The 22,728-nt window shown below is 42.3% G+C and overlaps 1 protein-coding gene across 3 annotated transcripts in view; it reads right to left on the bottom strand.

Annotated features, from left to right (window-relative positions):
* The window catches only part of Sntg2 (syntrophin gamma 2), a 199,415-nt gene that overhangs the window by 110,488 nt on the left and 66,199 nt on the right, over positions 1–22,728 (bottom strand). For 2 of the 3 annotated variants that reach the window (XM_052745735.1, XM_052745733.1), the window contains exons 2-6: positions 21,210–21,347; positions 17,182–17,238; positions 17,029–17,086; positions 416–459; positions 271–312 (exon numbers count right to left, since the gene is read on the bottom strand). In XM_052745735.1, the coding sequence (XP_052601695.1) occupies positions 271–312; positions 416–459; positions 17,029–17,086; positions 17,182–17,238; positions 21,210–21,347 (339 nt within the window). The remainder of the gene's footprint in view (positions 1–270; positions 313–415; positions 460–17,028; positions 17,087–17,181; positions 17,239–21,209; positions 21,348–22,728) is intronic. The other variant, XM_052745734.1, reaches the window with a different exon arrangement.

Genomic DNA, 22,728 nt, shown 5'->3' with positions numbered 1-22,728 from the left:
TCGAGGTGACCCTCTAGGCAATGCAGTAAGTCAAATGCTTCCTGGATTTCTGTGCCCTTAAATTTAAAATTCAAAAAAAATCTGATGTGTTCTCTTCAGTACTTGTGATGACCTGAAGGTCCTTGGTGTGTTGTAATTAGCTAACTCAAGCGCTCCTTTCCAATTCTAAGACTGTGTCTATGAACACATTCAGATAAATGTAGGCTAATAGAAAAAATATTTAGAAGAAAGTAACACAAAAAATAGACCCCTCCCCCATGTAAGACTTACCACTTCTTCATGGGTTGCATTTTCTACATTAATGCCATTCACCTGAACAATGACAAATGAAGAATTTTGAGGATAATGATTGATTGGAATAAGTTTAAAATTTAAAGATGCAATAGAGTTAAGGATTAAAGTTTAAGGTACTGACCTGCAGTACAGCATCTCCTATGAACAACATCTCTGTCTGGTCAGCTGCAGGGTTGCAAAAGCAGCAACATTGTTAAGGGGATCTTAGCAACCTTTCTTCACAGCAGTCTTTAATCGACATTGTATTTGCATAAACTGACATCCACATGCTTCAGTATCTGCATATGTTTGTGCACGTATGCCCAAATATGTATGCTCTGGTATGTGTGCATATCAGTGTTAGTGTGACTGGAAGATAACAGTGATGAAAGTGTGTGTGTTATGTGCATGCTTGTAGGTAGGTGTGGAATGTGTATTCATGTACATGTACATGTGTGTACATGACTGTGTGTCAGTCTGTGCTATGTATATGTTGTATGTGCATGGGTCTGTGTGTATATGTATGTAGTCATGAGTGTATGTGGGTATGGGAAAATATAAGACACCAGTGAGCTAAGTGAATGACCAATTTTAAGCACCTTAAGAGATCTGTGATGTGAAACACAAACACCACTTCCTCTAATGATGGATTTGATTGAAGTATGTGGAAAGTTTGGTTCACACTTTTCATTAAGTCAACACAGACAATAAATGAGAAATTTCAGAAGCCATTCAGCATCTCCCTCTCCTCCACACGGATGTGCACAGATTGCTGTCATTAAAGCAGGAAGGACTGTATCATAAAGCTGAATGGAATCTCACACATTTCCACTCAACATCTCCCCCGCCATTGAAGAGATAACTCAACATGACTGAACAAAGCTGCACTATGTGAGGCATTTTTCTTTCACATAGGACGAGATGAAAGTCTGTTTATGAGTTTGTTTGAATTTTCAAAGGGCTTTCATTAAATACTGGAAAAGAATAACTTTTTAAAATACTGGAACGCTCTTTAAACCATATGTACAGCTGGATGTGGTAGCTCATGCCTTTAATCCCAGCACTCATGAGATAGATTCAGGTAGATCTCTATCAGGTCAGCCTGGTTTTAATAGTGAGTTCCAGGATAGCCAGGGCTATACCATGAGACCCTGTCCCCCAAAAAACCAACCAACTAAACAACCAAACAACCAAAAAACACATCATATGTAGAGATGACAATTGTCAATGCTATTTCTATTTATTAACAACATTAAATCTTATTGAAAATAAAACATATCCTCCATATGCCTGAATCTTAAAGCAAGGACGTTAAGTAATCCACATGATGTTCTCATCTCACTGAGGCTTACCATAGACAAGCTGCCACAGACCATCCCTTGTTGCAGCCATGTCTCCCTTTGGTTCACTCCTGATGCTCAGAATTCTCTTTCCCTCTGTCCTTACTTCCTCTGTCACCATCCCCATCCCTCACCATCTCAACCTTCCCGCTTCTGGTTCTTTCTCATGGCTTTGCATAGCATTCATCTTCAGCTGTACCAGAGTGGGACTAGGCTCAATGAGAGTCATTGATCCTCTGGCACACAGGAGAGATCTAAGGGATGTGGACTACAAGAGCATCAAACCCACAAATTTTCAGTCCACCAAAAGTCCACCAAAAGATATTGCACACGTAATGGTAAAAGTATTTACAGGCTGTGTATGAGTTTTCAGGGGACTGGGTCTATGTCTTCTGTCAGAAACATATTGAGGAGGTTTATTTTGTCCCCAGGATGGCCAGAAGCCACAACCTGACACCAAGGGAGTCCCTCAGGGAGTAGAGAGGGCAGGAGCTGGTGCTCAGCCATGCCCACATCTATATGCCTGTGCTAGGCCATGCTTGCACTTGGATCTCCATATATGCTATCCATTTTCTTCTGTACCCTGTGCTGTGGCACACTCACATCTGTTCCCTCCGGCCTTGCCACACTGTACCCCTGTGCTACATGTGCCCATGCCTGCATCCCCATTCTATGTCATTCCTTTTACCTGAGTAATGCCTACTTCCTGCCATGACACATCAGTACCTGTATTTCCATACTAAACTAAGCCCCAAATGTTTCCTCCTGCTCTGCCATGCCCTGTACCTGTTCCCTGTGCTGTCTGTTCTGGATGCAGTGTAGTCTCACCAGGACTGGAGATTCATTAGATGACAAAGAATGCTAGGTTGGGCTGACTATGCACCAAAGCAATTCCTCTTAATGCATCTTGCATAGAATAATAATAATAATTTGACTGAAAGGAAGTCTGGTTTATTAAAACTTATCTCTGGCCATGAGCTTTGCATGTCTGATTCAACATATTTCCTGTTCTAAATCAGCTCATACGCCACCAGAACTTCCATCTGGGAGAAGCAGCCACTTCCTATAGTCTCTGGAGTGGATGGTGTTGTGTTCTGCAGGCTGTGCTGGGTCCAGATGCTCCATGGAAGCTGGGCAACAAGAGGATCAGCCCTAAGGAACTACTGCACAATTTTGATGTGCACACAGATAACATGTTATAAATTCCCAAGTAATGAAATTAAAATGTCAGCAGCTATCTAGGTAAATAGCAAAGTACTTGTATAAAATTTCAAATGTTTTTGAGAACAAATTAGCATCCTTAAAGAAAAAGGGGAAATCCTCTTTAAGTAGAAGTCAGTGGCACATGCCTGACTCATGTCTCCAATGCCTCTCTCTTCTTGCCTTAAAAAGCAGTTCTTCTCCATCCACTGGGAGTTGAAGAGGCAGTGGAGGAAGATGTTTGAAGAACAGACAGAGGGAAGTAGACTGTGCCTGCCTATCCTTCAGGAAGGAAATGAAGGCATAGGCAGTCTTCCTCCCACACGGTTTCTTTGTTGTTTGCTATTTTGTTCTATTCACGGCAATAACTAGCTTTACTAAACTACCACTATTGAATTCACAGCAAACTTTAAGCTTTATTTCTAGAACGATCAAGGCTCTTCTATATACCGATGCAAAAAAATAGTCACAAGGCAATTTAAAGTGTTAGCCACAATTTCACTGAACTTCAAATGATTCTTGGTGCAAATTTAATTCTAGCTTAAGAAATAAAAAGACCATAGAATAGCTGTCTGCCATGTAGTTAAGTGTAGCCAGTACCATTAATAACAGCTCAGATAACGGTAATGTAAAACAAACAAACAAAAACAACCGAGGACCATGCTCAGCTCTGGGTCAAAGCCGATGTTGGAGATTTGGCTAGGGGCACCACAGGGAAGCAGAAAATGATCCAGTCGCAGCTGAACAAAAGAAATACTTTGCAGAGTCTAGTCCCTACAAGATGCCATTAGGTCCTGTTGGGTATGCTCATCTTTCTGAAGTCTGATTCAGAAAGGTACAATTTGTCCTTTCTCATCTTTTTCTTCAGATGCTGGCCAGAACCTCCACTGCTTTGTCTGGTGCCTGAGGCTTTCCCACCCTTTCTCCAAAGTTTCCTTTCCTACCATATGGCTGACCTCCATATCAACTTAACTCGACATGCCTTTTTTCTTTTCTTCTTTTCTCTGTTCTCCTCCAGGTAGCTTCTGAGATTTAAAATTTGTGTTTGATTTCCTGAATCACAAACAAACCCAAAGCAAGTTGAAAGTGACATGGTCTGTGATAAAAGACAAACACAAGAGTTGGGTTTGATTTTAATTTTAATACCCCTAAATAACATAATCTGTTTGGTCATGTTGGACTAAATTTGTGAATTTTAGCTGAAAAGTGGGTCTAGCTCATCTCCCTGGAATAAAGTTATTAAACAATAAAAGAAGCATGATCCACATAAACATCGCTTGCAAGTAGGCCTGGTGGTGATAAAGACTTTCAGCTTTCACTTGTTTCAGACTTTATTTCTCACTAATTTCTGGAGGACAACTTTGACGGTCATAGTATACTTTTTATCAGTCAGGTTTTTATTTATTCAGTTTCCTCTTTGAGCCAGGAATGGTGTCATACACCTATAATTCTATAATTGGGAAATTATAAGGAGAATCATGAGCTCAAAGTCATTCTCAGCTACATAGAAAGTTGGAGGCCAGCCTGGGCTACCTGAGACCTTGTATCCTCGGATTCACAGTGCAGACACAGTTAGGTACAGTTTTCCACAGTGCTGGGGTCTCTTTCTTTAAGGTTCTTCCATTAGAAATGTAATGTTCTCATGACCTCATTTTGCATGAGTGTGGCAGGCATTTATTCCTCACAGAGGGCAACAGACAATATCAGAGCAACCTGGGACCAGATAGGAGCATGTCTAGTCTTTTCTTAAGTGTAAATTTTCTATGAAAAAAAACAGGGTAATATTAAAATTTGATTCTGTTAAAAGTAAACAACAAACAATATATTAGTATTGGGAATCTGCTAAAATAATCAGTCCTCTTTGAACTTTTTGTGTTTCTAGAATAAATATTAGAGTGCCATCCCTGAAATAATCCAGGCTTTGAAACGCCAAAGCAGCCCCACCATTGCTGAGCATTCAACTATCTTTGGTGATTTTAAAATATAATTTTCTCAGAATAAGCCTCTATTTTATCTCCCCTCCCCCATTTGGAGCGTTGGGCCCAATGCATGCTAATCCTAAACTCTAACCTGAGCTGCCTCCTCAGTGCAGTAGCCCAATATGAACAAGAGTGCATGTGAGCACACATGAACATGTGTGAGTACAGCATAGCTTGACTTATCTAACATCTGCTGGCCTCACCTTGTACTCCTGTAGTTTCCATGTACTTTTTGTTCCAACACCACAATGGGAATAAAATGTTCATGCATGTTCATTGTTTTGGTGAACCAGGGAAAGCAGCACACCTGCTTATGCAGCCTTTCCCATGCTGTGACTTTCATTAGCTCTGCCTCACAAGCAGAAACCAGTTAAGCCTGTCATCACCTACCCCAGTCGGTCCCTACAACCCCTGAACTCCCAGTGCATCTTGTCCAGTCATATAGGACTAGGGTAAGCAGCCAGCCACAATGGCGATGTTCCATTTAGCCATGTGTTCAATAACCCTGGCTTAAAAAAGGATATCAGAGATGGGGGTAAGGAGGACCATGTGGCCTCATGTTGAGAAGATGGCTCACTACTACCCACTTCAGGGAACTCACCATGGGAGTTCAACATCCAAACTCAGTTCATTTCCCAAATACTGCCTTTGTTAAGTTTTTACGTCTTTCTAGAAAGGTGTATTTTACCTATAACAGGGCCATCTACACTTTTACTGTAGTTTAAAGGCTAGACTTTGAAGTAAGATATAACTTTGACTTAAATGGTGCTTTCTGTCTCCCAGGAGGCTCTTGGAAGCAAAAGCCAAGGATCCAATGACATTGGGTGACTTCAAGAGCAGAAACAAATGACCCAAACCCCATTCCTTGGGATCTGTGCAGGTCCTGTATAGGCACTAGGAGGTTCAAGTATCATGTTCTTGGGAAATTTGTGTGGGTCCTGGCTAGGCTTGAGAAGGCTCCAGGACACTGGTCTGTGGATCTGTGAAGGTCCTGTCTAGGCACCCAAGAATACATAACCACCAGCTCCATAGTGCAAGCCTGTGATCTGTTTCTGACATTAATTAACAACAGCTGATAGAGTTTGTTTACTTTTCTTCAGTTCTGCCTTAACTCAGCCATTGTGATGGAAGTTTCTACATAGAATTTAAATGAAATCTGCAGTAGATTACATGTGCTTCAGAGCTCTTGAAATATCTCAAAATTCTTTTGGGTGTTTTCACATTTCTCACTCAGCTATGCAGTCAATTTGATTATCCTTGTCAAGTTCTATTTACTCTGATAGCTTTAAAAGCGTATCTCTCATTGATGCCTTAACAGTGAAGGAAAGTTGACATATTCTCCCTTTGATTTGTGATCCAACTCAGGGGTGAAACCAGAGCATTCTTTATTTAGGTCTAAGTCAGGCTAACCTGAGACCAGAACAAAACTTACTTGGCACAGTAAACCAAGAAGGAAAAAGTTCAATGTAAAAACTCCAACTCTGACTCCACATCCACCTTGCCAGGCAAAAAGGGTTCCTTGTAATCCACTTCTGACAAGTTCATCCAGACACTGAGACAAGACAGTGTCACATGGTTCCAAACATCCAGAGAGAAGATCGTCACTGTCTTTCCCAGGGGCCCTGAGTGTTCACATTTTAAACTTCAAGAGCAATTCCCTTATAGATACACAGTGAAGGAAGGGTGATACACATCGAAGGAAAAGCCTCGCATTTGAGAAGCCATGTGCCAGAGACAGAGCAGCCTCCAACCCAGGTGGTAACCATGACGGATGCTCCAGGGCATGTGAATACTGGAGTCACAGACACATCATGAAAAGGTTATTGTTATTTAATTTAATAATATTTAATATTTAAGTGCAAGTGTGGGAATCAGAGAAGTACAAGTACTGAGAGGAAATTTCCAATATTAGATTCAGTGACACAAACGAAAAATATCAAATAGAAAAAGAAACTAATGACAAGAATGTGTCCTGGGGGTGTATGGCAGGGCTCTGATGCCAGGTGAAGGTTGGGAGGAAAGATAGAATATGTCTTCTACCTACCTACCTGTCTATTAAACACCATCTATTTTCTGTCATCTATTCACCTGTTAATCTACATCTATCACACATCATCTATATATCTGTAATCTATCAATCTACTATCATTTAGCATTTATCTCTCATCAACCTACCAATATTTATCCATCTGTCTGTCTGCCTGCCTGTCTCTCATCTACCTACCTACCTATCTATCTATCTATCCATTCATCCCCACCCACCCATAAATCTATCCACCTAAATCACAGAATGGTTTTCCTGGGTACATGTGCAAACATCTGAGGAAATGACAGCATGGTCCATGTTCAGCCTGACACTAAGCCACAGTTCAAATCACGAGTCAGTCTTTGTAAGATCCCGATGCTAACTGAAGGATTTTGCCCACACTTCACCTAAATATCACAGAAAAGATGACAAAATGATCTTAATTTATTTTTTCCTGTTTGTCAGGATGCAGTTCTCTGTGTCTTTTCTAACTGCTCCATTTGTCTCCTGAATGCAAGCATCAAAGCCATGCAGGACCCACACCTATCCAGGTTCTTAAGAAACAATAGTAGTATTTTATTAAGTTACCATTGTTGTCACTTTTTAATTAATTTAAAAAGCTGCATGTTTTAGTAGTATACAATGAGATGATCTGCTGTGGCACAAAGAACTATATTTTTAAACAAGAATTTAAGTTCACTAAACCGCTCTGGACTAGTGGTGACAGACTGGGTAAGTCATTATTTCTACTTGTTTCCTGACCTACAAAACGATCAGAGCCTATATGCCATTTCATAGCTTTTCTGGAAGTTCTTTTCATATATTGCAGTTATGGTCTCAATTTATAACTGAAAACTTTTCTACCTTGCACAGTCCTACCATTCATTCTTCATGATCTATGTGTAGTTTTCCTTGGATATTAAAATTTTGTAAAATCAGAAATATCATCATTAAAGTTTATTAAATTATTGAAGAAAGCTTCATTCTTCCTCACTTTGAAAGATCAGGTGGGTTACAGAAAGTTATCATGGACAGTAACAGGGGTATTAGTGAGCTAAGTGACATATGGCCTTTTTATCAAGATGCACACACAGCTCAAGGTTCCCTGTGGTTCAGTAGCCTCACATACATGTGCACGTTACACATTTCTTACAAAGCAACATGAGGTGATATATGTAGTGGGTGGGGAGTGTGTTTTCATACTATATAGGATATGTATGATGAAGGGAAGGTAGATCCCCTGGGAGAATGCAGACGTGGCTGTAGATAAAGCCTGGGTTAGCACCAATGACACAAAGGGCGGCTCAGAAGTTCCACCAGCTATTTCCACTTATACAGCAATTGAGAATCATTGTCTATTTATGGGCAGGGGGCAACAGCGTCACACAGCAGAATTAAGACCAAAGAAGATAAATATTAGAAGGAAATTTACATCCTCAATGTTAGCATCTCATTCACACAAAACAATCCTATTCTAGTAAACTTACACATGCCCTTTACAGAAAGGTGTTAAACTTGCTGCCATTGGGGGAGCTGGGTATTTAGTACTTTTTTTTTTTTTCCTCAGTGTGACCCAGGTTCACAGGCAGCCATTCTGATGAGCATGAAGCTTAGAATCTTGAACAAACGGGTTTTGTCAAGTGTACTTCAGGTGCATCTCTAGATGGAAAAGCAAGTGTTCAAGTTTGAATGCCCATGTGGCTCAGCCTGACCTTATGAGAAGCTGGTGGGGTTCTCTCTCATGACATGACATTACCACTTTGCAGGATGACAACTATGTGCCCTAAGTGACTGATTTTTGCTACTCTGTAGCCACTCTGGTATTAGGAGGAATGAGAAAGTGTTCTTCCTGTGGGTTTTAACACATTCCATTCTTAGCTTAAATCTTTTCAGCCATTCACTACTGCCTGTCTACAGCAGCCCTCTGCTCAGAATTCATGCAAAGAGGCAAGAAAATATGGGCAGGTCATGGGGGTGCTACTCAGAGTCATAGGCTGGTACAAAAAGGCAATGTCCTTATGAAAGAGAGTATGGCTTTGCAATGCTAATCACTCTTAGACTCTCAGAAAGTACAACAGACCAAAGGTCTGAGGAACTTCTTGCAAGTCTGTGTAGCCACCAGGAATCCAACCCACAGCTTCCCAGACGGGTATGGGAGATAGCTGTAGTGGCTGCTATTGAGCAAGAAATTTGGGTTCTTCAACTCAGTCATCTTTTACAATGTGTACACAGAAACAAAACAGGGCACTAGCTTTCTCAAGACCCAAGTGAGTCCTCAGTGTGTTTTTCCAAGGATATGCAAGGTCTTCCTGGCCATGGAGAGGTCACTTTGGCATCTAACAGAGGCTAGTACACTTCACAGGAGAATCCCAGGACAGTCAAATATACTGTACATTGCAATTGAAGAGATATATTTACTTCTATCATGTTAAATTTATATTCTTATGATTATATGCTTGAGGCCATCTAACAAAATATGTATTTGAGATGAATATATATATATATATGCATGTATGTATAAAGATCAAAACTAAAATGTATATATATGTACCTGTACACACAAATACTGAAAATATTAGATAGTTGAGATGTAGATTAATAAACAGATAGAGGATGGGAGGGTAGACGGAAAGATGGATTGAGAGACAATATGATGACAGACGAATAGATTTTCAGTGACTCAGTACAGCTCTCATCACTATGCTAATGAGCTTCCCAAGTTAAGGATCTTGTACTGTCTAACTCTGTGTTAGATAAGTGTGCTAGCAAGATACTAGACACTCATGATGGGATTTCACAAACACAGAAAGAAGGAAAGAAAGGTGGACAGGGAGAAGAACTCATGAGATTATTGTAGACTGCTCTGGCCCATGTGTCCTTTGCTGTTTCTGATGGCTTACTTTGTGTTACTAAAAACCTAGCAAACTCCCATGTCAGTGTCAGTGGTTCTCAACCTTCATTATGCTATGACCCTTTAGTACAGTTCCTCATGTTATGGTGACCCCAACCATTAAATGATTTTCCTTGCTATTTCTTAACTGCAATTTTTCTACTGCTATGAATCATAATGTAAATATACATGCTTTCTGATGGTCTTAGGCAACTCCTGTGAAAGGGTCATTCAACCCTCCAAAGGGGTCATGACCCACAGGTTGAGAACCACTGCTATATGGGGGTAAGTGCTATCTTACTTCCTATATGGAAGAGAGTAGAATTGTGACAGGTATGGCTGCTTCTGAGGACCTCTATTTCTAGAAGTTTATCACACAGAAGACACTGTAGTCTTACAATCTGAGCAAGGAGAATGTTCCAATGCTATTTCTAATGTTTTCATTCTAGTTAGTAACAACTTGTAACCATGATTAACAGGCAGAGTGCTGACACATCTTTATTTACCACTACACATTTTTAAAATTAAAATTAGCTATCATGCATAGTGCAGTAACCCGAAAGACACTCAAAGATCATTCCCTATCTCAGTGTGTCAACAACTCTTTTGCTTCTCTCCTATTTAATTGTGTATCCCCAACTCCTGGATCTGTCCCTCACGTAGCTCCCCATAGTCTCCAGTCAAGGACAAAGACCCCTTGTCTAGTACTGAGCCATATTTTGAGGAGGTTAGCTTGGGGCCTGCTCCCCACTTCTCTTCTAACCTGTGCATGGTACCAAACCACACCCTGTTGTGAATCTTCTAAGTGCTATGTTAACAAAAAACCAAAAAGATCAGACAGTAGGATAGCTTGAAAGATTAGGAATGAAGTAGGTTATCTATCAAAATGGGGGAGAGCCACCCATGAACACAAGCAAGAAAAAGATGACTCAGTGGTGTATGTGGGGCAGTGAAGTATATGGGGCGAGGATGATCAGGTATCCTAGAGAGCCTAGTTGAATAGACAGAGCTGGTCCTGTCTCCAGGAAGGAAGCTTTGGATGGTAGTACTGGAGGGGATGGATACAAGTCAGGCAAGCCCCTGTGTATTCATACATAACTACCATGTTCTCTACACTAAGAGGTGGAGTCTTCCCGAAAGGAAAATACACCCTGAAGCTCAGGGTGGGGAGAATGCTCTCACAGGAACTCATGGCAAGTGAGTTACCTCAACTTCTCAGAGGGTGAATTTAATTATTCAGGCAGAAAGGAAAGAATATGATAGGTTTCCCTCCCAGAAAATGGAGGTGGAGTTGCTTGGTGATTACTCACATTTCCCTCTTAAACCTGGAATGAAGATTAACCATCTTTCAATAGAGTTGCCCTACAGCATGCATGAGACAAAAGCCTAAAGGAAACCTCACAAGCTAAGGGTAGACAGACACATGTCAGCACCATTGCATGCAACTGTTGACTGATTGATGAAGGAAGTGTAAATATAAAAATGCTTGAGATAAGTGATTGACTTAGTCACTTTTCTTTTGTAGTGATAAGACACCATGACCAAGGCAATGCTTCATCTGGAGCTCACAGTTCCAGAGTTAGAGTCCATGATCATCATGGCAGGGAGCACAGTAGCAGACAGCAGGCATGACACTGGAGCAGTCGCTGAGAGCTTACAGCTGATCCCCAAGCACAAGGCAGAGAGAAAGCTAACTGGGAATGGCATGGGCTTTTGAAACTTTAAAGTCTGTCCCTAGTGACATACCTCCTCCAACAAGGCCACACCTCCTAATCCTTCCTAAACAGTTCTATTAACTGTGGATTAAACAGTCAAATATATGAGCCTGATTCAAACTATCACAGTGGTCTAGTTATAAACTGATTTGAGAGTCAATAAAAATTCTGTATTCAGTTAACAACTAACAACCAGAATAATCTGTGAATGGATAATTCCGGTCTTAGAACCAAGCTCATCCAAAATGCTGCTTCAAGTGTCTTTCCCATTGGCACCACAAGCCAAGTATCACCCAGTCTTATGAAACAGGAACCCAGAACAGGGCAACACAAAGGATGCTCAGTTCTAAATGAAGAAGCAGCAGAGACATTCTGACTCTGTTGTACCAACCTCACAGTGCTGTAAGGAGCTGCACAGGACAGCAAAGCCAGAAACCAGGAACAGGCTTAGGGGCAAGGGCCTGAATTGCCCTGTTCCTGCTGCTGCTGTCTATCATTAGGAAAACTCTTCCAGATATCTACGACTCAGTGTCCTCATCTGAAATACGTGGATGATCACATCGAGAACTCATGGGAATTTTAGAGGCCGCACAGTGATGTGTGGGACACAGAAGCCCCAGCTCCAGTTTAAACACTTATTCAAGCCAGAGCCACACCTGGCTGTCGAGTTTTCCCTCTCGCTTTGCAAAGCAAACTAGTCTTTCTCCACTGCTCTCATCACCAAAGTCAGTGCTTATCATAGCAAAAATGTTAAAAGGGAGGGAGGGGAGGAAAGAAGAGGGAGAAAAAAAGGAAGGAATGAAGGCAGGAGGACTGTAATTATAGTAATCATGAATGTTTTGCCTGTTTGATGGAGTTTTGCAATTACCAAATGAATCAGTTGCAGACATGTATAAAATTGATCTGAAGTAGGTGAGGAATCAAAGGAACTGAAATTTGTGATGAAGTTTTAATGCTCTTAAATTATTTTCAAGATTTCTTTAATAAAATATGTGATGACAAATTTCCCCGTCATGATGTCAAAAATCACACCATATATTAAAAAGGATCTGGAGGCCAAGATGCTCAGATTAGCATCTGGTTTGTGGACAGTCTCAGGATCATCTGGTCCTCTAGCCATGGGAGGGACAGACCTGTAAGACTGTAAGACTCTGGGCCTCTGAGATCATAGGGGGGCCAGGTTTGACCTCACCTAAAACCCAGGGTGGGTTCTAAGTAGGTGATCTAAATTCTATGACATTCCCATATGGTGCCATCAGGATCTGAAATCTGGTCACACTCACTAACTTGCCTCAAAGTTTCATGCTCCATAGCTGAGGAGGCGAGAAAGATCACTTCCCAAAGGATGGGAGAGCCAGACCCAAGGCAGCACTATCTTTCCTTCTCAACTCCTGTGTCCGTCCCCTTTATCCCTATCCTCAGCACCATCTCTATCCACTTGTGTCCTTAAGTTCACTTTTTCATCAATTCAAGTTAAATTCTGCTTTTCTGATTCCTCATCTCTATGGTGTCCTCTGAAGCCATGCACATACACCCTTCTGCTCAGATCACACAACTAACATGGAATATTGTTTTCCGGGCCATGCTTTCACCTAACTCTACGGGGCTTGCCAGTCACTTTGTCAAAGTCATCACCTGTTTTTGAAGTTGATGAACCAGCAGTAGACAGCACTAACTCTGTCCTCTTGCTACCACATTTCACCATCAGCAGCCTGATGCTTCATCTGCAAAGAGCATGTGAACTCTGTCCATTCACTCTCAAGCTCAGCAGAGCACTTGTGCACAGTCCATCTGGGTCTCTTTACCCTGCCTGATGTTCTGCACTGCTGCACCTGCACCTCCAGGAGGTCCTCTCCTTACAGTGACTGCATGATTTTAAAGTGCAAAACAAACCTTACCACCTCACCTCCCAAAAGATTTAATGTGGCACCTCTTAATCATAAAGTCATCACCTATAGAGCAAAACAGTTTAAAAAAAACAGCCATGTTTTCTTATTCAATCATCCTTAGTATCTCATATATGACACCTGGTTCCTGTTCTCTGAGTGTGCACGGCAGGGGTGTTTACTGTCAGCCTGTCCTGCAGGACCCCACTTCAGTCTCCTCACTGAATGCTCCAGAGAGCTATTTGTGGGACAACACTGGACAAATTCTTAGACACATAAGAGAGTTCCTGATTTTTCTTCTTTGATCCAACGGGCTACGTCAGCCTTGTTCCAAGAGAAAGACAGAAGGGACAGCCCGAGGGACAGCTGTGGTCAGAGAGTAAGAGCTAGAGGATGCCTTGCTTGTACAGACCTTCCTCCCGGGGATGCTGCAACACCTATCTAAGTCACGATGAACATCTGGGAGCATGTTGGGATACATGCAGTTTCTCTTGGAATAAGCAGGCATTCCCAACTCCAATGTCTCATTCTTGTTTCTGATATTCCTGAACAATTCCAAGGCTATCCGAAGAGACAGTGTGGGCTCTGCATGTCCACATCTGGTGAGAAACATGGGCTCTATTTCTCAAGTCTGGGAATAGTTAAATGTCTGATGCCTTCATATATTAGTGATGAGGGTACCTACTGCTGTGAGGTCCATCCTCCAGGGATCCTGCAATATTGGGCAGTAAGAATCACACTCCACTACCATATTCTTCATGTGAATGGTATAGCCCTCTGTCAGCCTCACATAGAGACTCGGCATGAGCAACCCTCCTTTGCCTATGACTCTGTCATACATTAAGATATGAGCAAGTGAGAACAGTCCTAACCCTAACTGTAACCACAATGCTTGTATTCCTTCAGACATTTTATGCAAGATACTATAGGGCAACTGACATAGAAGATGAACACTATGGAGACATGAAGAGGTGTCTTTGAAGCATTCTATCAAAGTATTGAGAGGGTCCCATAAGAAAAGGACTGGGGCAGAATAGCACCGTCAACAGATTCTCTGGTTTGGCTGTCAGTGGTGGATGTCAGATGGAAAGACGCTTGTAATATGACACCACCTTCATATCAGCCTGGCTGGACTGGAGTTACATGTGAGGCTTCCAAGGAGCTGAAGAAAGGAGTCCCCTCACTAAGAGCACCATGCCAGTGTGCCCTCACTCTAGACAGCTCCATTTGCAAACTTCTAAGTCCTATGCCCTCTGACCACATACATCTAATTATGGTAACCAGGCATAGGAGATTTCAACAAGGTCACGTAGGGTCTCCTTCTCAAAACCACAGCCTCACTTCCACTCTTGTCTTAGGTGGCCTCCTGCACTAAGATTTTCTTTCTCAATTGAGCATGAAATTTTCCACTGACTTTCTATTGGTTAGCCTCATTCCTTTTTGAAGCATTTCATATTCACAGGTTAAAAAAAATGCACCAATGAAAAAGAACTGATAATGTTTACAAAGATTACCTATAGAGACAGAAATGCATACGAGCAGTTTTCCTTCAATTATTAATCAGCCAAGCAGATGGTTGACAGGGGTGCAGAAGTAATTAAACACAGCTAACACACAAGAGAATTGATTTATTCCTTGCTTATAGAATTTCACTTTCAACGCACCAGAGCCTATACTTCTGTAAAGCATGTCAGCTCCACAATTACGTCTGATAAACAACACAGATCCTGCAGTCCAATTTAACCACAGCATTTGTTTCTAAATGCTTTAAAAATCTCAAAGAATGATTATTTGATTCTGAGAACTATATAGTTCTTTCACTTTGCTGCTTGCCAAGGTTACAGCTAAGCTCGTATTTTCTGATCAAATGAAATCCTTGGTGCCACCAAGGGGGGCAGGACATATATATATATATATATATATATATATATATATATATATGTGTGTGTGTGTGTGTGTGTGTGTGTGTGTGTGTGTGTGTGTGTGTGTGTGTGTAGTAAGTGCTTCCATCTTTTCTATCCTGATCTATAGGTAGTGTCTTCTGCCTCTGTGGGCCACAGAAAGCTGCATTCCTGGGCTTATTGGATCTCAATTCTAATTAGATATCCTGTCTGCTGCAAGCAGACTTTGCCGCCTTGCTCAGAAAGGATGAAAGCATACCCCTGTGTCGACTCCTAACTGACTTAGGTGAAGGCAAATTTTCATGTAGATGCCAATTTCAGAATGAACCATGTGGGCACTTCTCTCCTTCCCAAACATGTTTTCAAAAGTGTCATGGGAGTCCACAATCCCTCTAGAAATTCACCTCTTATTTGAAGTATCTCTTCAACACAATTCGATGCCTTTTGTGACCTCTGTCAGTGGCCTGGATGGGTCTATGACACAGACTTTCAGACATCTCCTGCCATTAAAGCACTCCACCTACAGCATTCAGTGCAGTTCAGACCCAGGCTAATTGTACCAGACCAAGCTGAGTTCTTGGTCTAGTGCAATCAGGTGAAATGAATGAGAAAAGTTTGAGAGAAATTTCAAGCTTATTCTCCTCTCCACACCCCCATGCCTTCTGTTTCCAGCAGGAGCAGAGCCAGGGCCACAGGAGTCCATAGCTGCTGGCCACCTCTAGCTTTGGTCTCAGTTTGAGGTGTGGCAGCTCACCAAACTGACCCCACCTCTGGGTCCTGACTCACCTTCTTTTTAAGTTGAGGCCTAAGGATGCATGTTAACCCCACCCCATACCCTGGGACACTAGACTGCAGGGGACTGCCCATATTAACCCCAGCACACCATCCTGTGGAGACTGAACTTCCTAGGCAGGGGCTGGGGCTGGGAGGACAAAGTCGGAGAAAGGGCACAAGAGGCTGTTATGAGAAGCTGACAGCAGTGTGTCTCGTAACGAAGTCATTTTGGGACATCAGGAAATACTCTACTTTTCTGAGAATTCCCTGCCCCATAAGGAAGTCTCACCCTCACCTTCTATGTCCATGTGTCTTCCCAGGAGCCATTCATTCTATCATTACTAACTATAACTGGTGTTTCTCTCATGGCCTGATATGATAGTTAATGCCATGATGTCCATGTGCCATGGTTCCAAGCAGTGGATTTTCACTTCCCTCTGGGTCACTCTTGAGCATGCCTGGAGTTCTACAATGAGTAAGTGACTTGGATGCCCACAGGCTCTTGCCAGATACCAGTGGACACTACAGGGTTTCAACCTATATTTAAGTCTCCTCAGCTTTAAACCAACTGTAAGAGACTCATCGCTCAGACTTGTAGTAGCAAGTGCTCTCTGTGGTGACTGGACACATCACACAAGAAACAGTCTTTTATGGGCTGACAGAGAAAATGGAAAGGGAAGCCAGCATGTATCAGGGGACCAGACACATCCTCTAAAACAACACATAGCTATAGCAGTGAAGTGCAGCTTAAAGAAAGCAGCCAAAATAAGGGTGTGCTAATTCCTATCTCTTAAAAACTATTTTCTTAGCCGGGCGGTGGTGGTGCACGCCTTTAATCCCAGCACTCGGGAGGCAGAACCAGGCGGATCTCTGTGAATTCGAGGCCAGCCTGGGCTACCAAGTGAGTTCCAGGAAAGGCACAAAGCTACACAGAGAAACCCTGTCTCAAAAAACAAACAAACAAACAAAAACCAACAACAACAAAAACCAAACTATTTTCTTATTGTAGTCAGTGTTCATGCCCATCGCTTGGACCAGTCTTACCTGCTTGGTCTTTGAATATTTTGGATATGACGACAGGGACTCCATGCTCTGCTCCTCCCTAGAAGGCAGAGAAATGGAAGGAAACAGTTATCAGGACTGACACTGAAGGTTTTGGGGCCTGAAGGCAGGGGCAGCAAGAAAACAAGCTCATACCTTGATACTCAGGCCCAGGCCACCCACAGGTTGTCTGCGAAGTGTAACAGTTCTGTGCTTTAAAAAATGTTAGGAAAAAAATAAGTTTAGGTTACAATGCGTTATCAGAGAATGAACAAAGGAATGTATATATAACATCCTAATCAAAACCTAAGCAATTTTAAAATAAAAATTCCTAATTTGGCGCTTTCCGACCTCTGCAGTAGCAGTGACGTCGCCAGCCTTCAACCAGTGGTCTGCTCATAGGGAAACAAGGTTGCTGGTAAAATCAGGTCCTGTTGAAGGCATAGCTGGAAACCCACACAAAATTTCTACAGACCTGGTTAGCTTGCTGTCTCACCCTCATAGGGCTCTGCCAACAGAGCCCCATTTGGACAATGCCCATGTCCATTCTCCAAGTGGAGAAGTTGGCTCCCTTCAAACTTGCTCCCCTCCCACCGGCCCTAGAAAGGAGATCCTCAGCACACGTCACTGCAGTTCCCGTGTTAAGTTCCACTGTGATCACCACTATGCATTCCAGAAGGAACCGTCTTTTCATACCTATGAACACAGATGGCTGAGAGCACTTAAATGAATATGGTGATAAAAGCTAAGAGCACAATATACCTGTAACTGGCAATATTCAAAATCTCATCTCTTACATATGAAACCACGGTCTTTCATTTTGCTGTGGTCTAAACTGACTGAAAAATTTTTACACAGCTGCACATAGGAATGGGCCAAACCATGCAGGAACCATGCTGGAAAGGACAGGGGAGATGGCTGGGGTGCAACAGTAAGCAGGAAAAGCATTTCTTTTTCCTCAGAAATACTATAGGAACCATAAACATCATACTTTAACTGAAAAATAGTAACATTCAGACTGAAGGGCTCCAAAGAATCAATGTTGGAAAAGCAAGGACAGAGGCTGAGAACAGCAGAACACCTGGGGACCCTGCTTCATCCTGGGGCTTGGGTACCAAAATAGTACAGATAGAAAACAGTAGGCTGGTGGGAAAAGCTGCTGTGGCCCTTGGCATATGTGATGTCTTCCCCAGACTGCCATATCAACCTGTAAATAAACTCTTAGGAAGGACTGTGTTGGTTGTGAGATGGCTAAGTTCTAATTAGATGTGGTGGCATATGTCTGTGCTTCTAAGAGAGCCTCCCAGAACAGCAGGACACAGAGGTCTGAATCCATCACTCCCCAATAAAGTTGATGCCTTAAATACATCATACACTCAGAATAAAGAAACAAAAAAAATGAAAGTAAATAAACACACTTTACAGAATCCATGAGTAAATGCTCTGCATAACATTGTAACTGGAAGAATTATATTTTGTGCATAGTCCATGCGTCTAAGTAATGAACCCTTTATAAGAACACACACAAGGAGAGAGCTGTTATTTAGAGACTTTAATGTAAGAGCAGTCATTTTCAATTTTCTCATCTAGGCCACATTCAAGTGCACCTGGCTCCCATTGGAGACACCATGTCAGTACTTATCTGAGGGGCCAAGAGTGTTGTCATTCACACGACAGCAAGAGAGCAGCAGCACACAGTTTAAACCACATTCGTCACAGCATGAATTACAACATCCGGGATCTCAAAACAAGCTAAGTATCTAAGAATGAATAATTGATTGAGATTCCTCAGTGGAATACCAGTCAACCTTGAACAGGAGGGGAAGTTACTCATCTGTGACGACATACATGAGCTGCAGAGGATTATTAATACGTTTGCGACAATTCAGGCACAGAAGAAAAATATGGCATGATCTCATGTCTGTGGTGGGTGCTAGGGTTACAACGTACAGATGTAGCAATGTTGGCCAGAGGCAAAGGTGTGAGTTATATGATGGGTAATTTATAGCTGAGTGTGGCGGCACATGTCTGAAATTCTAGCACCTAGAAGATATAGGCAGGAGGATCAGGAGTTCATGTCTATCGATTAGTTACACGGGGGAGTTTGAGGCCAGCCTGGGGCCACAGGAAACTCTGTCTCAATAAAATATAAACAAAAAGGGTTAAATTCTGGGGCTCTGACTACAAGATAAGGATGACAGTTCACAATATTGTACTGTATACTTGAAGTTTGCCAGGAGGGTAGATCTTACACTGCAATACCACCGAGGCCTCCACACACATGCACACAATGTAAATATGCAAGATAATATATATACATATATAATGAAATAGTTTAATTTCAGCAATCATTTCTATATGTAAGTCAAATCACACTGTACAGCTAAATATATGCGATTTTGTCTGTCATTTATATCTTAATAAATTTGATAAAAATCAAACCAGCTGTTGGGACAGAGCATCCCCTATTGGGAAAGGAACCTTAGTTGGGGTTAGTATTGTGATAAAACACCACCATCAAAATTAACTTGGGGGAGCGGAGGGAAAGGGTTTATTTTGGTTTGCAGTTCCAACATCACAGTTCATCATCCAGGGAAGTCAGGGTGGGGACTCAAGGCAGGAACCTAGAGGCACAGATCTGAATGCAAGTTTGAAGCTGTAACAAACTTTAGTCTGGAAGTTAAGAAGTAAGAGTTATAGTGGGTAAGAAAATTCTACAGGAACTTAAAGAATATGACTATAGGAAAGCTGCTTCTAGCACTTCAAAGCCACTTTTGTGCTTAATGAAAAGACACATAAAGGGTAAGAATCATCTGTGTCAAAGAAGACAGCTGTCTTGACATATTTATAATCCAAAGGAAATGTGGAGAGAACCAAGTACAGTTGAAGGGAGACTACTGCCAAGGTGTGAGTACCAGCTGATGGTCAGGAGAGTATGCTGGGCTGAATGGTAAATGCAATCTCTTCTAAAAGTCATTTTATAATACATTCTGGGAGTGACATGAAACAAAACTTGAGAATTCAATGAGAACACACCCACTTCCCAGACAGAAGGTTTTATCACATTTCATCATCAGTCCTGGATCTGTTCCTCTGACTAGTGAGTGAGGGCTTGTGTGTGTGGAAATGGGTAAGTGCTCATTTGTAGGGGAATGTCTAGACTACACATTGCCAGGGGTCAATCACATTACACATTCAACTTCTTATCCATCTCTGAATGCTATGGCCTTGACTCTGATGGGTGGTTCTTGACACACAACAGATTCTGTCTTGATATTTCTCTTGACCACAATGATGAGTTCACCAGTGGTTTGATCTGTGCAACAAGAGCTCTCATAATCCAATATCCTCCAAATGACTGGATCCACTAAACTTTGATGCATGAACTATGTGAAGGACGCTTCACTCCAAACCATACACTGGTTGAATAAGTCAATGGCACTCTGATGTTGTTCTGACTCTTTAGATAGACTCTTACTAAGTGCCCCGACTAGCTTTGAACTTGCTATGTAGCCCAGGCTAACCTCAAACTCACAGATATATATGACTGCCTCAGACTCCCAAGTGCTTGGATTAAAGATATGTGATATCACTATCACTTTTCAAATTCAGTTCCTACCCAGAGGTATCTGGGTTAAGACTTGTGCAGAGATAGGTGGATCCACTGGGTGGCTAGCCTAGTCAAACTGAGGAAGTCTGGGCTCAGTAAGGAACCCTGTTTCGTGAAATAAGGAGAGAAACAGAGGAGGACCTGATGTCAAACCCTGGCCTCCACACACTCATACAAATGACTATACCATACCCCCCTCTCTCTCTCTCTCTCTCTCTCTCTCTCTCTCTCTCTCTCTCTCTCTCTCTCTCTCTCTCACACACACACACACACACACACACACACACACACACACACCACACCTCCCCTACCCCACATGTACACACACATACACACACTACACCTCTCCCACTCCCACATACAACATTAAAAAAAACAAACTTGAAGAAGGTATGAGATAGAACTACAAAATGAGTATTTAATCTTGGGATGTAACCAGTCAGCCCTTAGGGATAGATGAATTGCAGCATGCCAGTTTCTCACAGAACCTTCCTGAACAGTGATTTTTGAAGGTCTTTTCTGACTGCTGGACCTGGATTGGGTTGAGGCATGCCCTGGAAGCAGGAGTACTTACATTAGCACCAGGAGGGGCTCCCCCGATGCAGATGACATCTTGCTTTTGAACAGTCAGCACCTCTTTTGTCAGCTTCAGCCGGACGTCATAGGCATTTTCCAAGCCTTCATCATACAACAAGGCCAGAGCAGTTTTGGTCTGTGAATAAAAGGTGATGATATGAACAAGTGAGTCCAGGAGCCCTCAGAAAGGAAAGATGACAGGTGCTTCCTTTCCTGCTACCTTCTAACCTGCATACACATATTTCTCTTCATTCACGGTAGAAACTGATTGATTTACAGATATATCTTTATATACCTCTCTGGAAAGCTGGGCTTTCCTTGTACTCTATAAATGCTGGTTGGGATTTTCCAGACTTCCTGTGACATGCTTTCACATCCTCATACCAGAGATGCTGAGTAATCCATGTCTCCATTTGCAGCAGGCATTCAAGACAGCAGGACTACTTTAGCAGCTCTAGATAGGGAACTGCAGGATACTGAGAGTCCCTTGGGGTCAACACCCAGAACAATAAGAACCTGTTTAGCAGTTGCAGTCCATGACACAGGGGCTGTCACCAAGGGAAGTCACATCAGGCAAGTGCCTGAGGAAAGGGCTCATCTGTGGAGGACAAGCAGAGCTCTCAGTTGACATGGAGAGGTGAGGTATCAATTCATGGAATGTCAATATGTCAAGCACACAATCACATGTGATATTAATTTTCAACAAATTGAAAATTGAGTCGAGCATCTTGTGCCAGTGAGTTGTCTTGGTGAAGAAAATCCCTGGTCCCAGAGACTCCAGGAAAGGAAACAACTGGGATTCATTCAGAGGAGAGAACAGTTGTGTAGGATGGAAGCCAAGGAAAGGGTGCTAGCCCTTTAACAAATGAATATGATATTCTAATTATACATTTTGTGATAGTTAATCTCTGTGGCCAGCTTGGCTGGATGGAGAAGTGCCTAGGAGACTACTAAGTGGAGTTTTCCTGAGGGTGTCTCTAGAGAGGACTAGATCAGGCCATCTCTGAGGTGATCAGTGGTTTAACCCACTACGGATCCAGAAGTCAGACAATGGGGAGGTGATGGGAGTGTGGAGGGCAGGTCCTCACTGGAAGAAGTGGCTCCCTGAAGGAATGCCGTTGAAATGAGTATCTTGCCCTGTCCACTTCCTGTTCTTCTCTGCTTTCTGATGCCAGAAGGTCACCCATATGCTGTAGCCTCCAAGATACCCTGATTCACCATGGCCTGAAGCAACAGTGCTGGCATAGAAACCTCTATAATTGTGACTCAATGTAATCCTCCTGCCTCACAGTGTTTTCATGAACTTTTTCACAGCTACTGAGATGGAAGAGCACACATTTTAATATTGAATACCATCCATTTAAAAGTTCACCAAAGAGATCAAACAGGACTCAATAAAGATCGGCACGGGCCATCTGCTGCCTTCCTTTGCCATCTGAACCAGGTGACACCAGTAAACTCAGCTCCTCAAATGTTAAAACGAGAAAAATGAAAAGTCAGGAACAAAACCAATTTGG

The sequence above is a fragment of the Peromyscus californicus genome, unplaced genomic scaffold, assembly GCF_007827085.1.
Source record: "Peromyscus californicus insignis strain IS unplaced genomic scaffold, ASM782708v3 Scaffold_1__1_contigs__length_55948999, whole genome shotgun sequence".
In the NCBI taxonomy this organism is placed as follows: Eukaryota; Metazoa; Chordata; class Mammalia; order Rodentia; family Cricetidae; genus Peromyscus; species Peromyscus californicus.
Note: the sequence above shows the minus strand (reverse complement) of the source record. Positions and strands in the feature narration are given on the sequence as shown.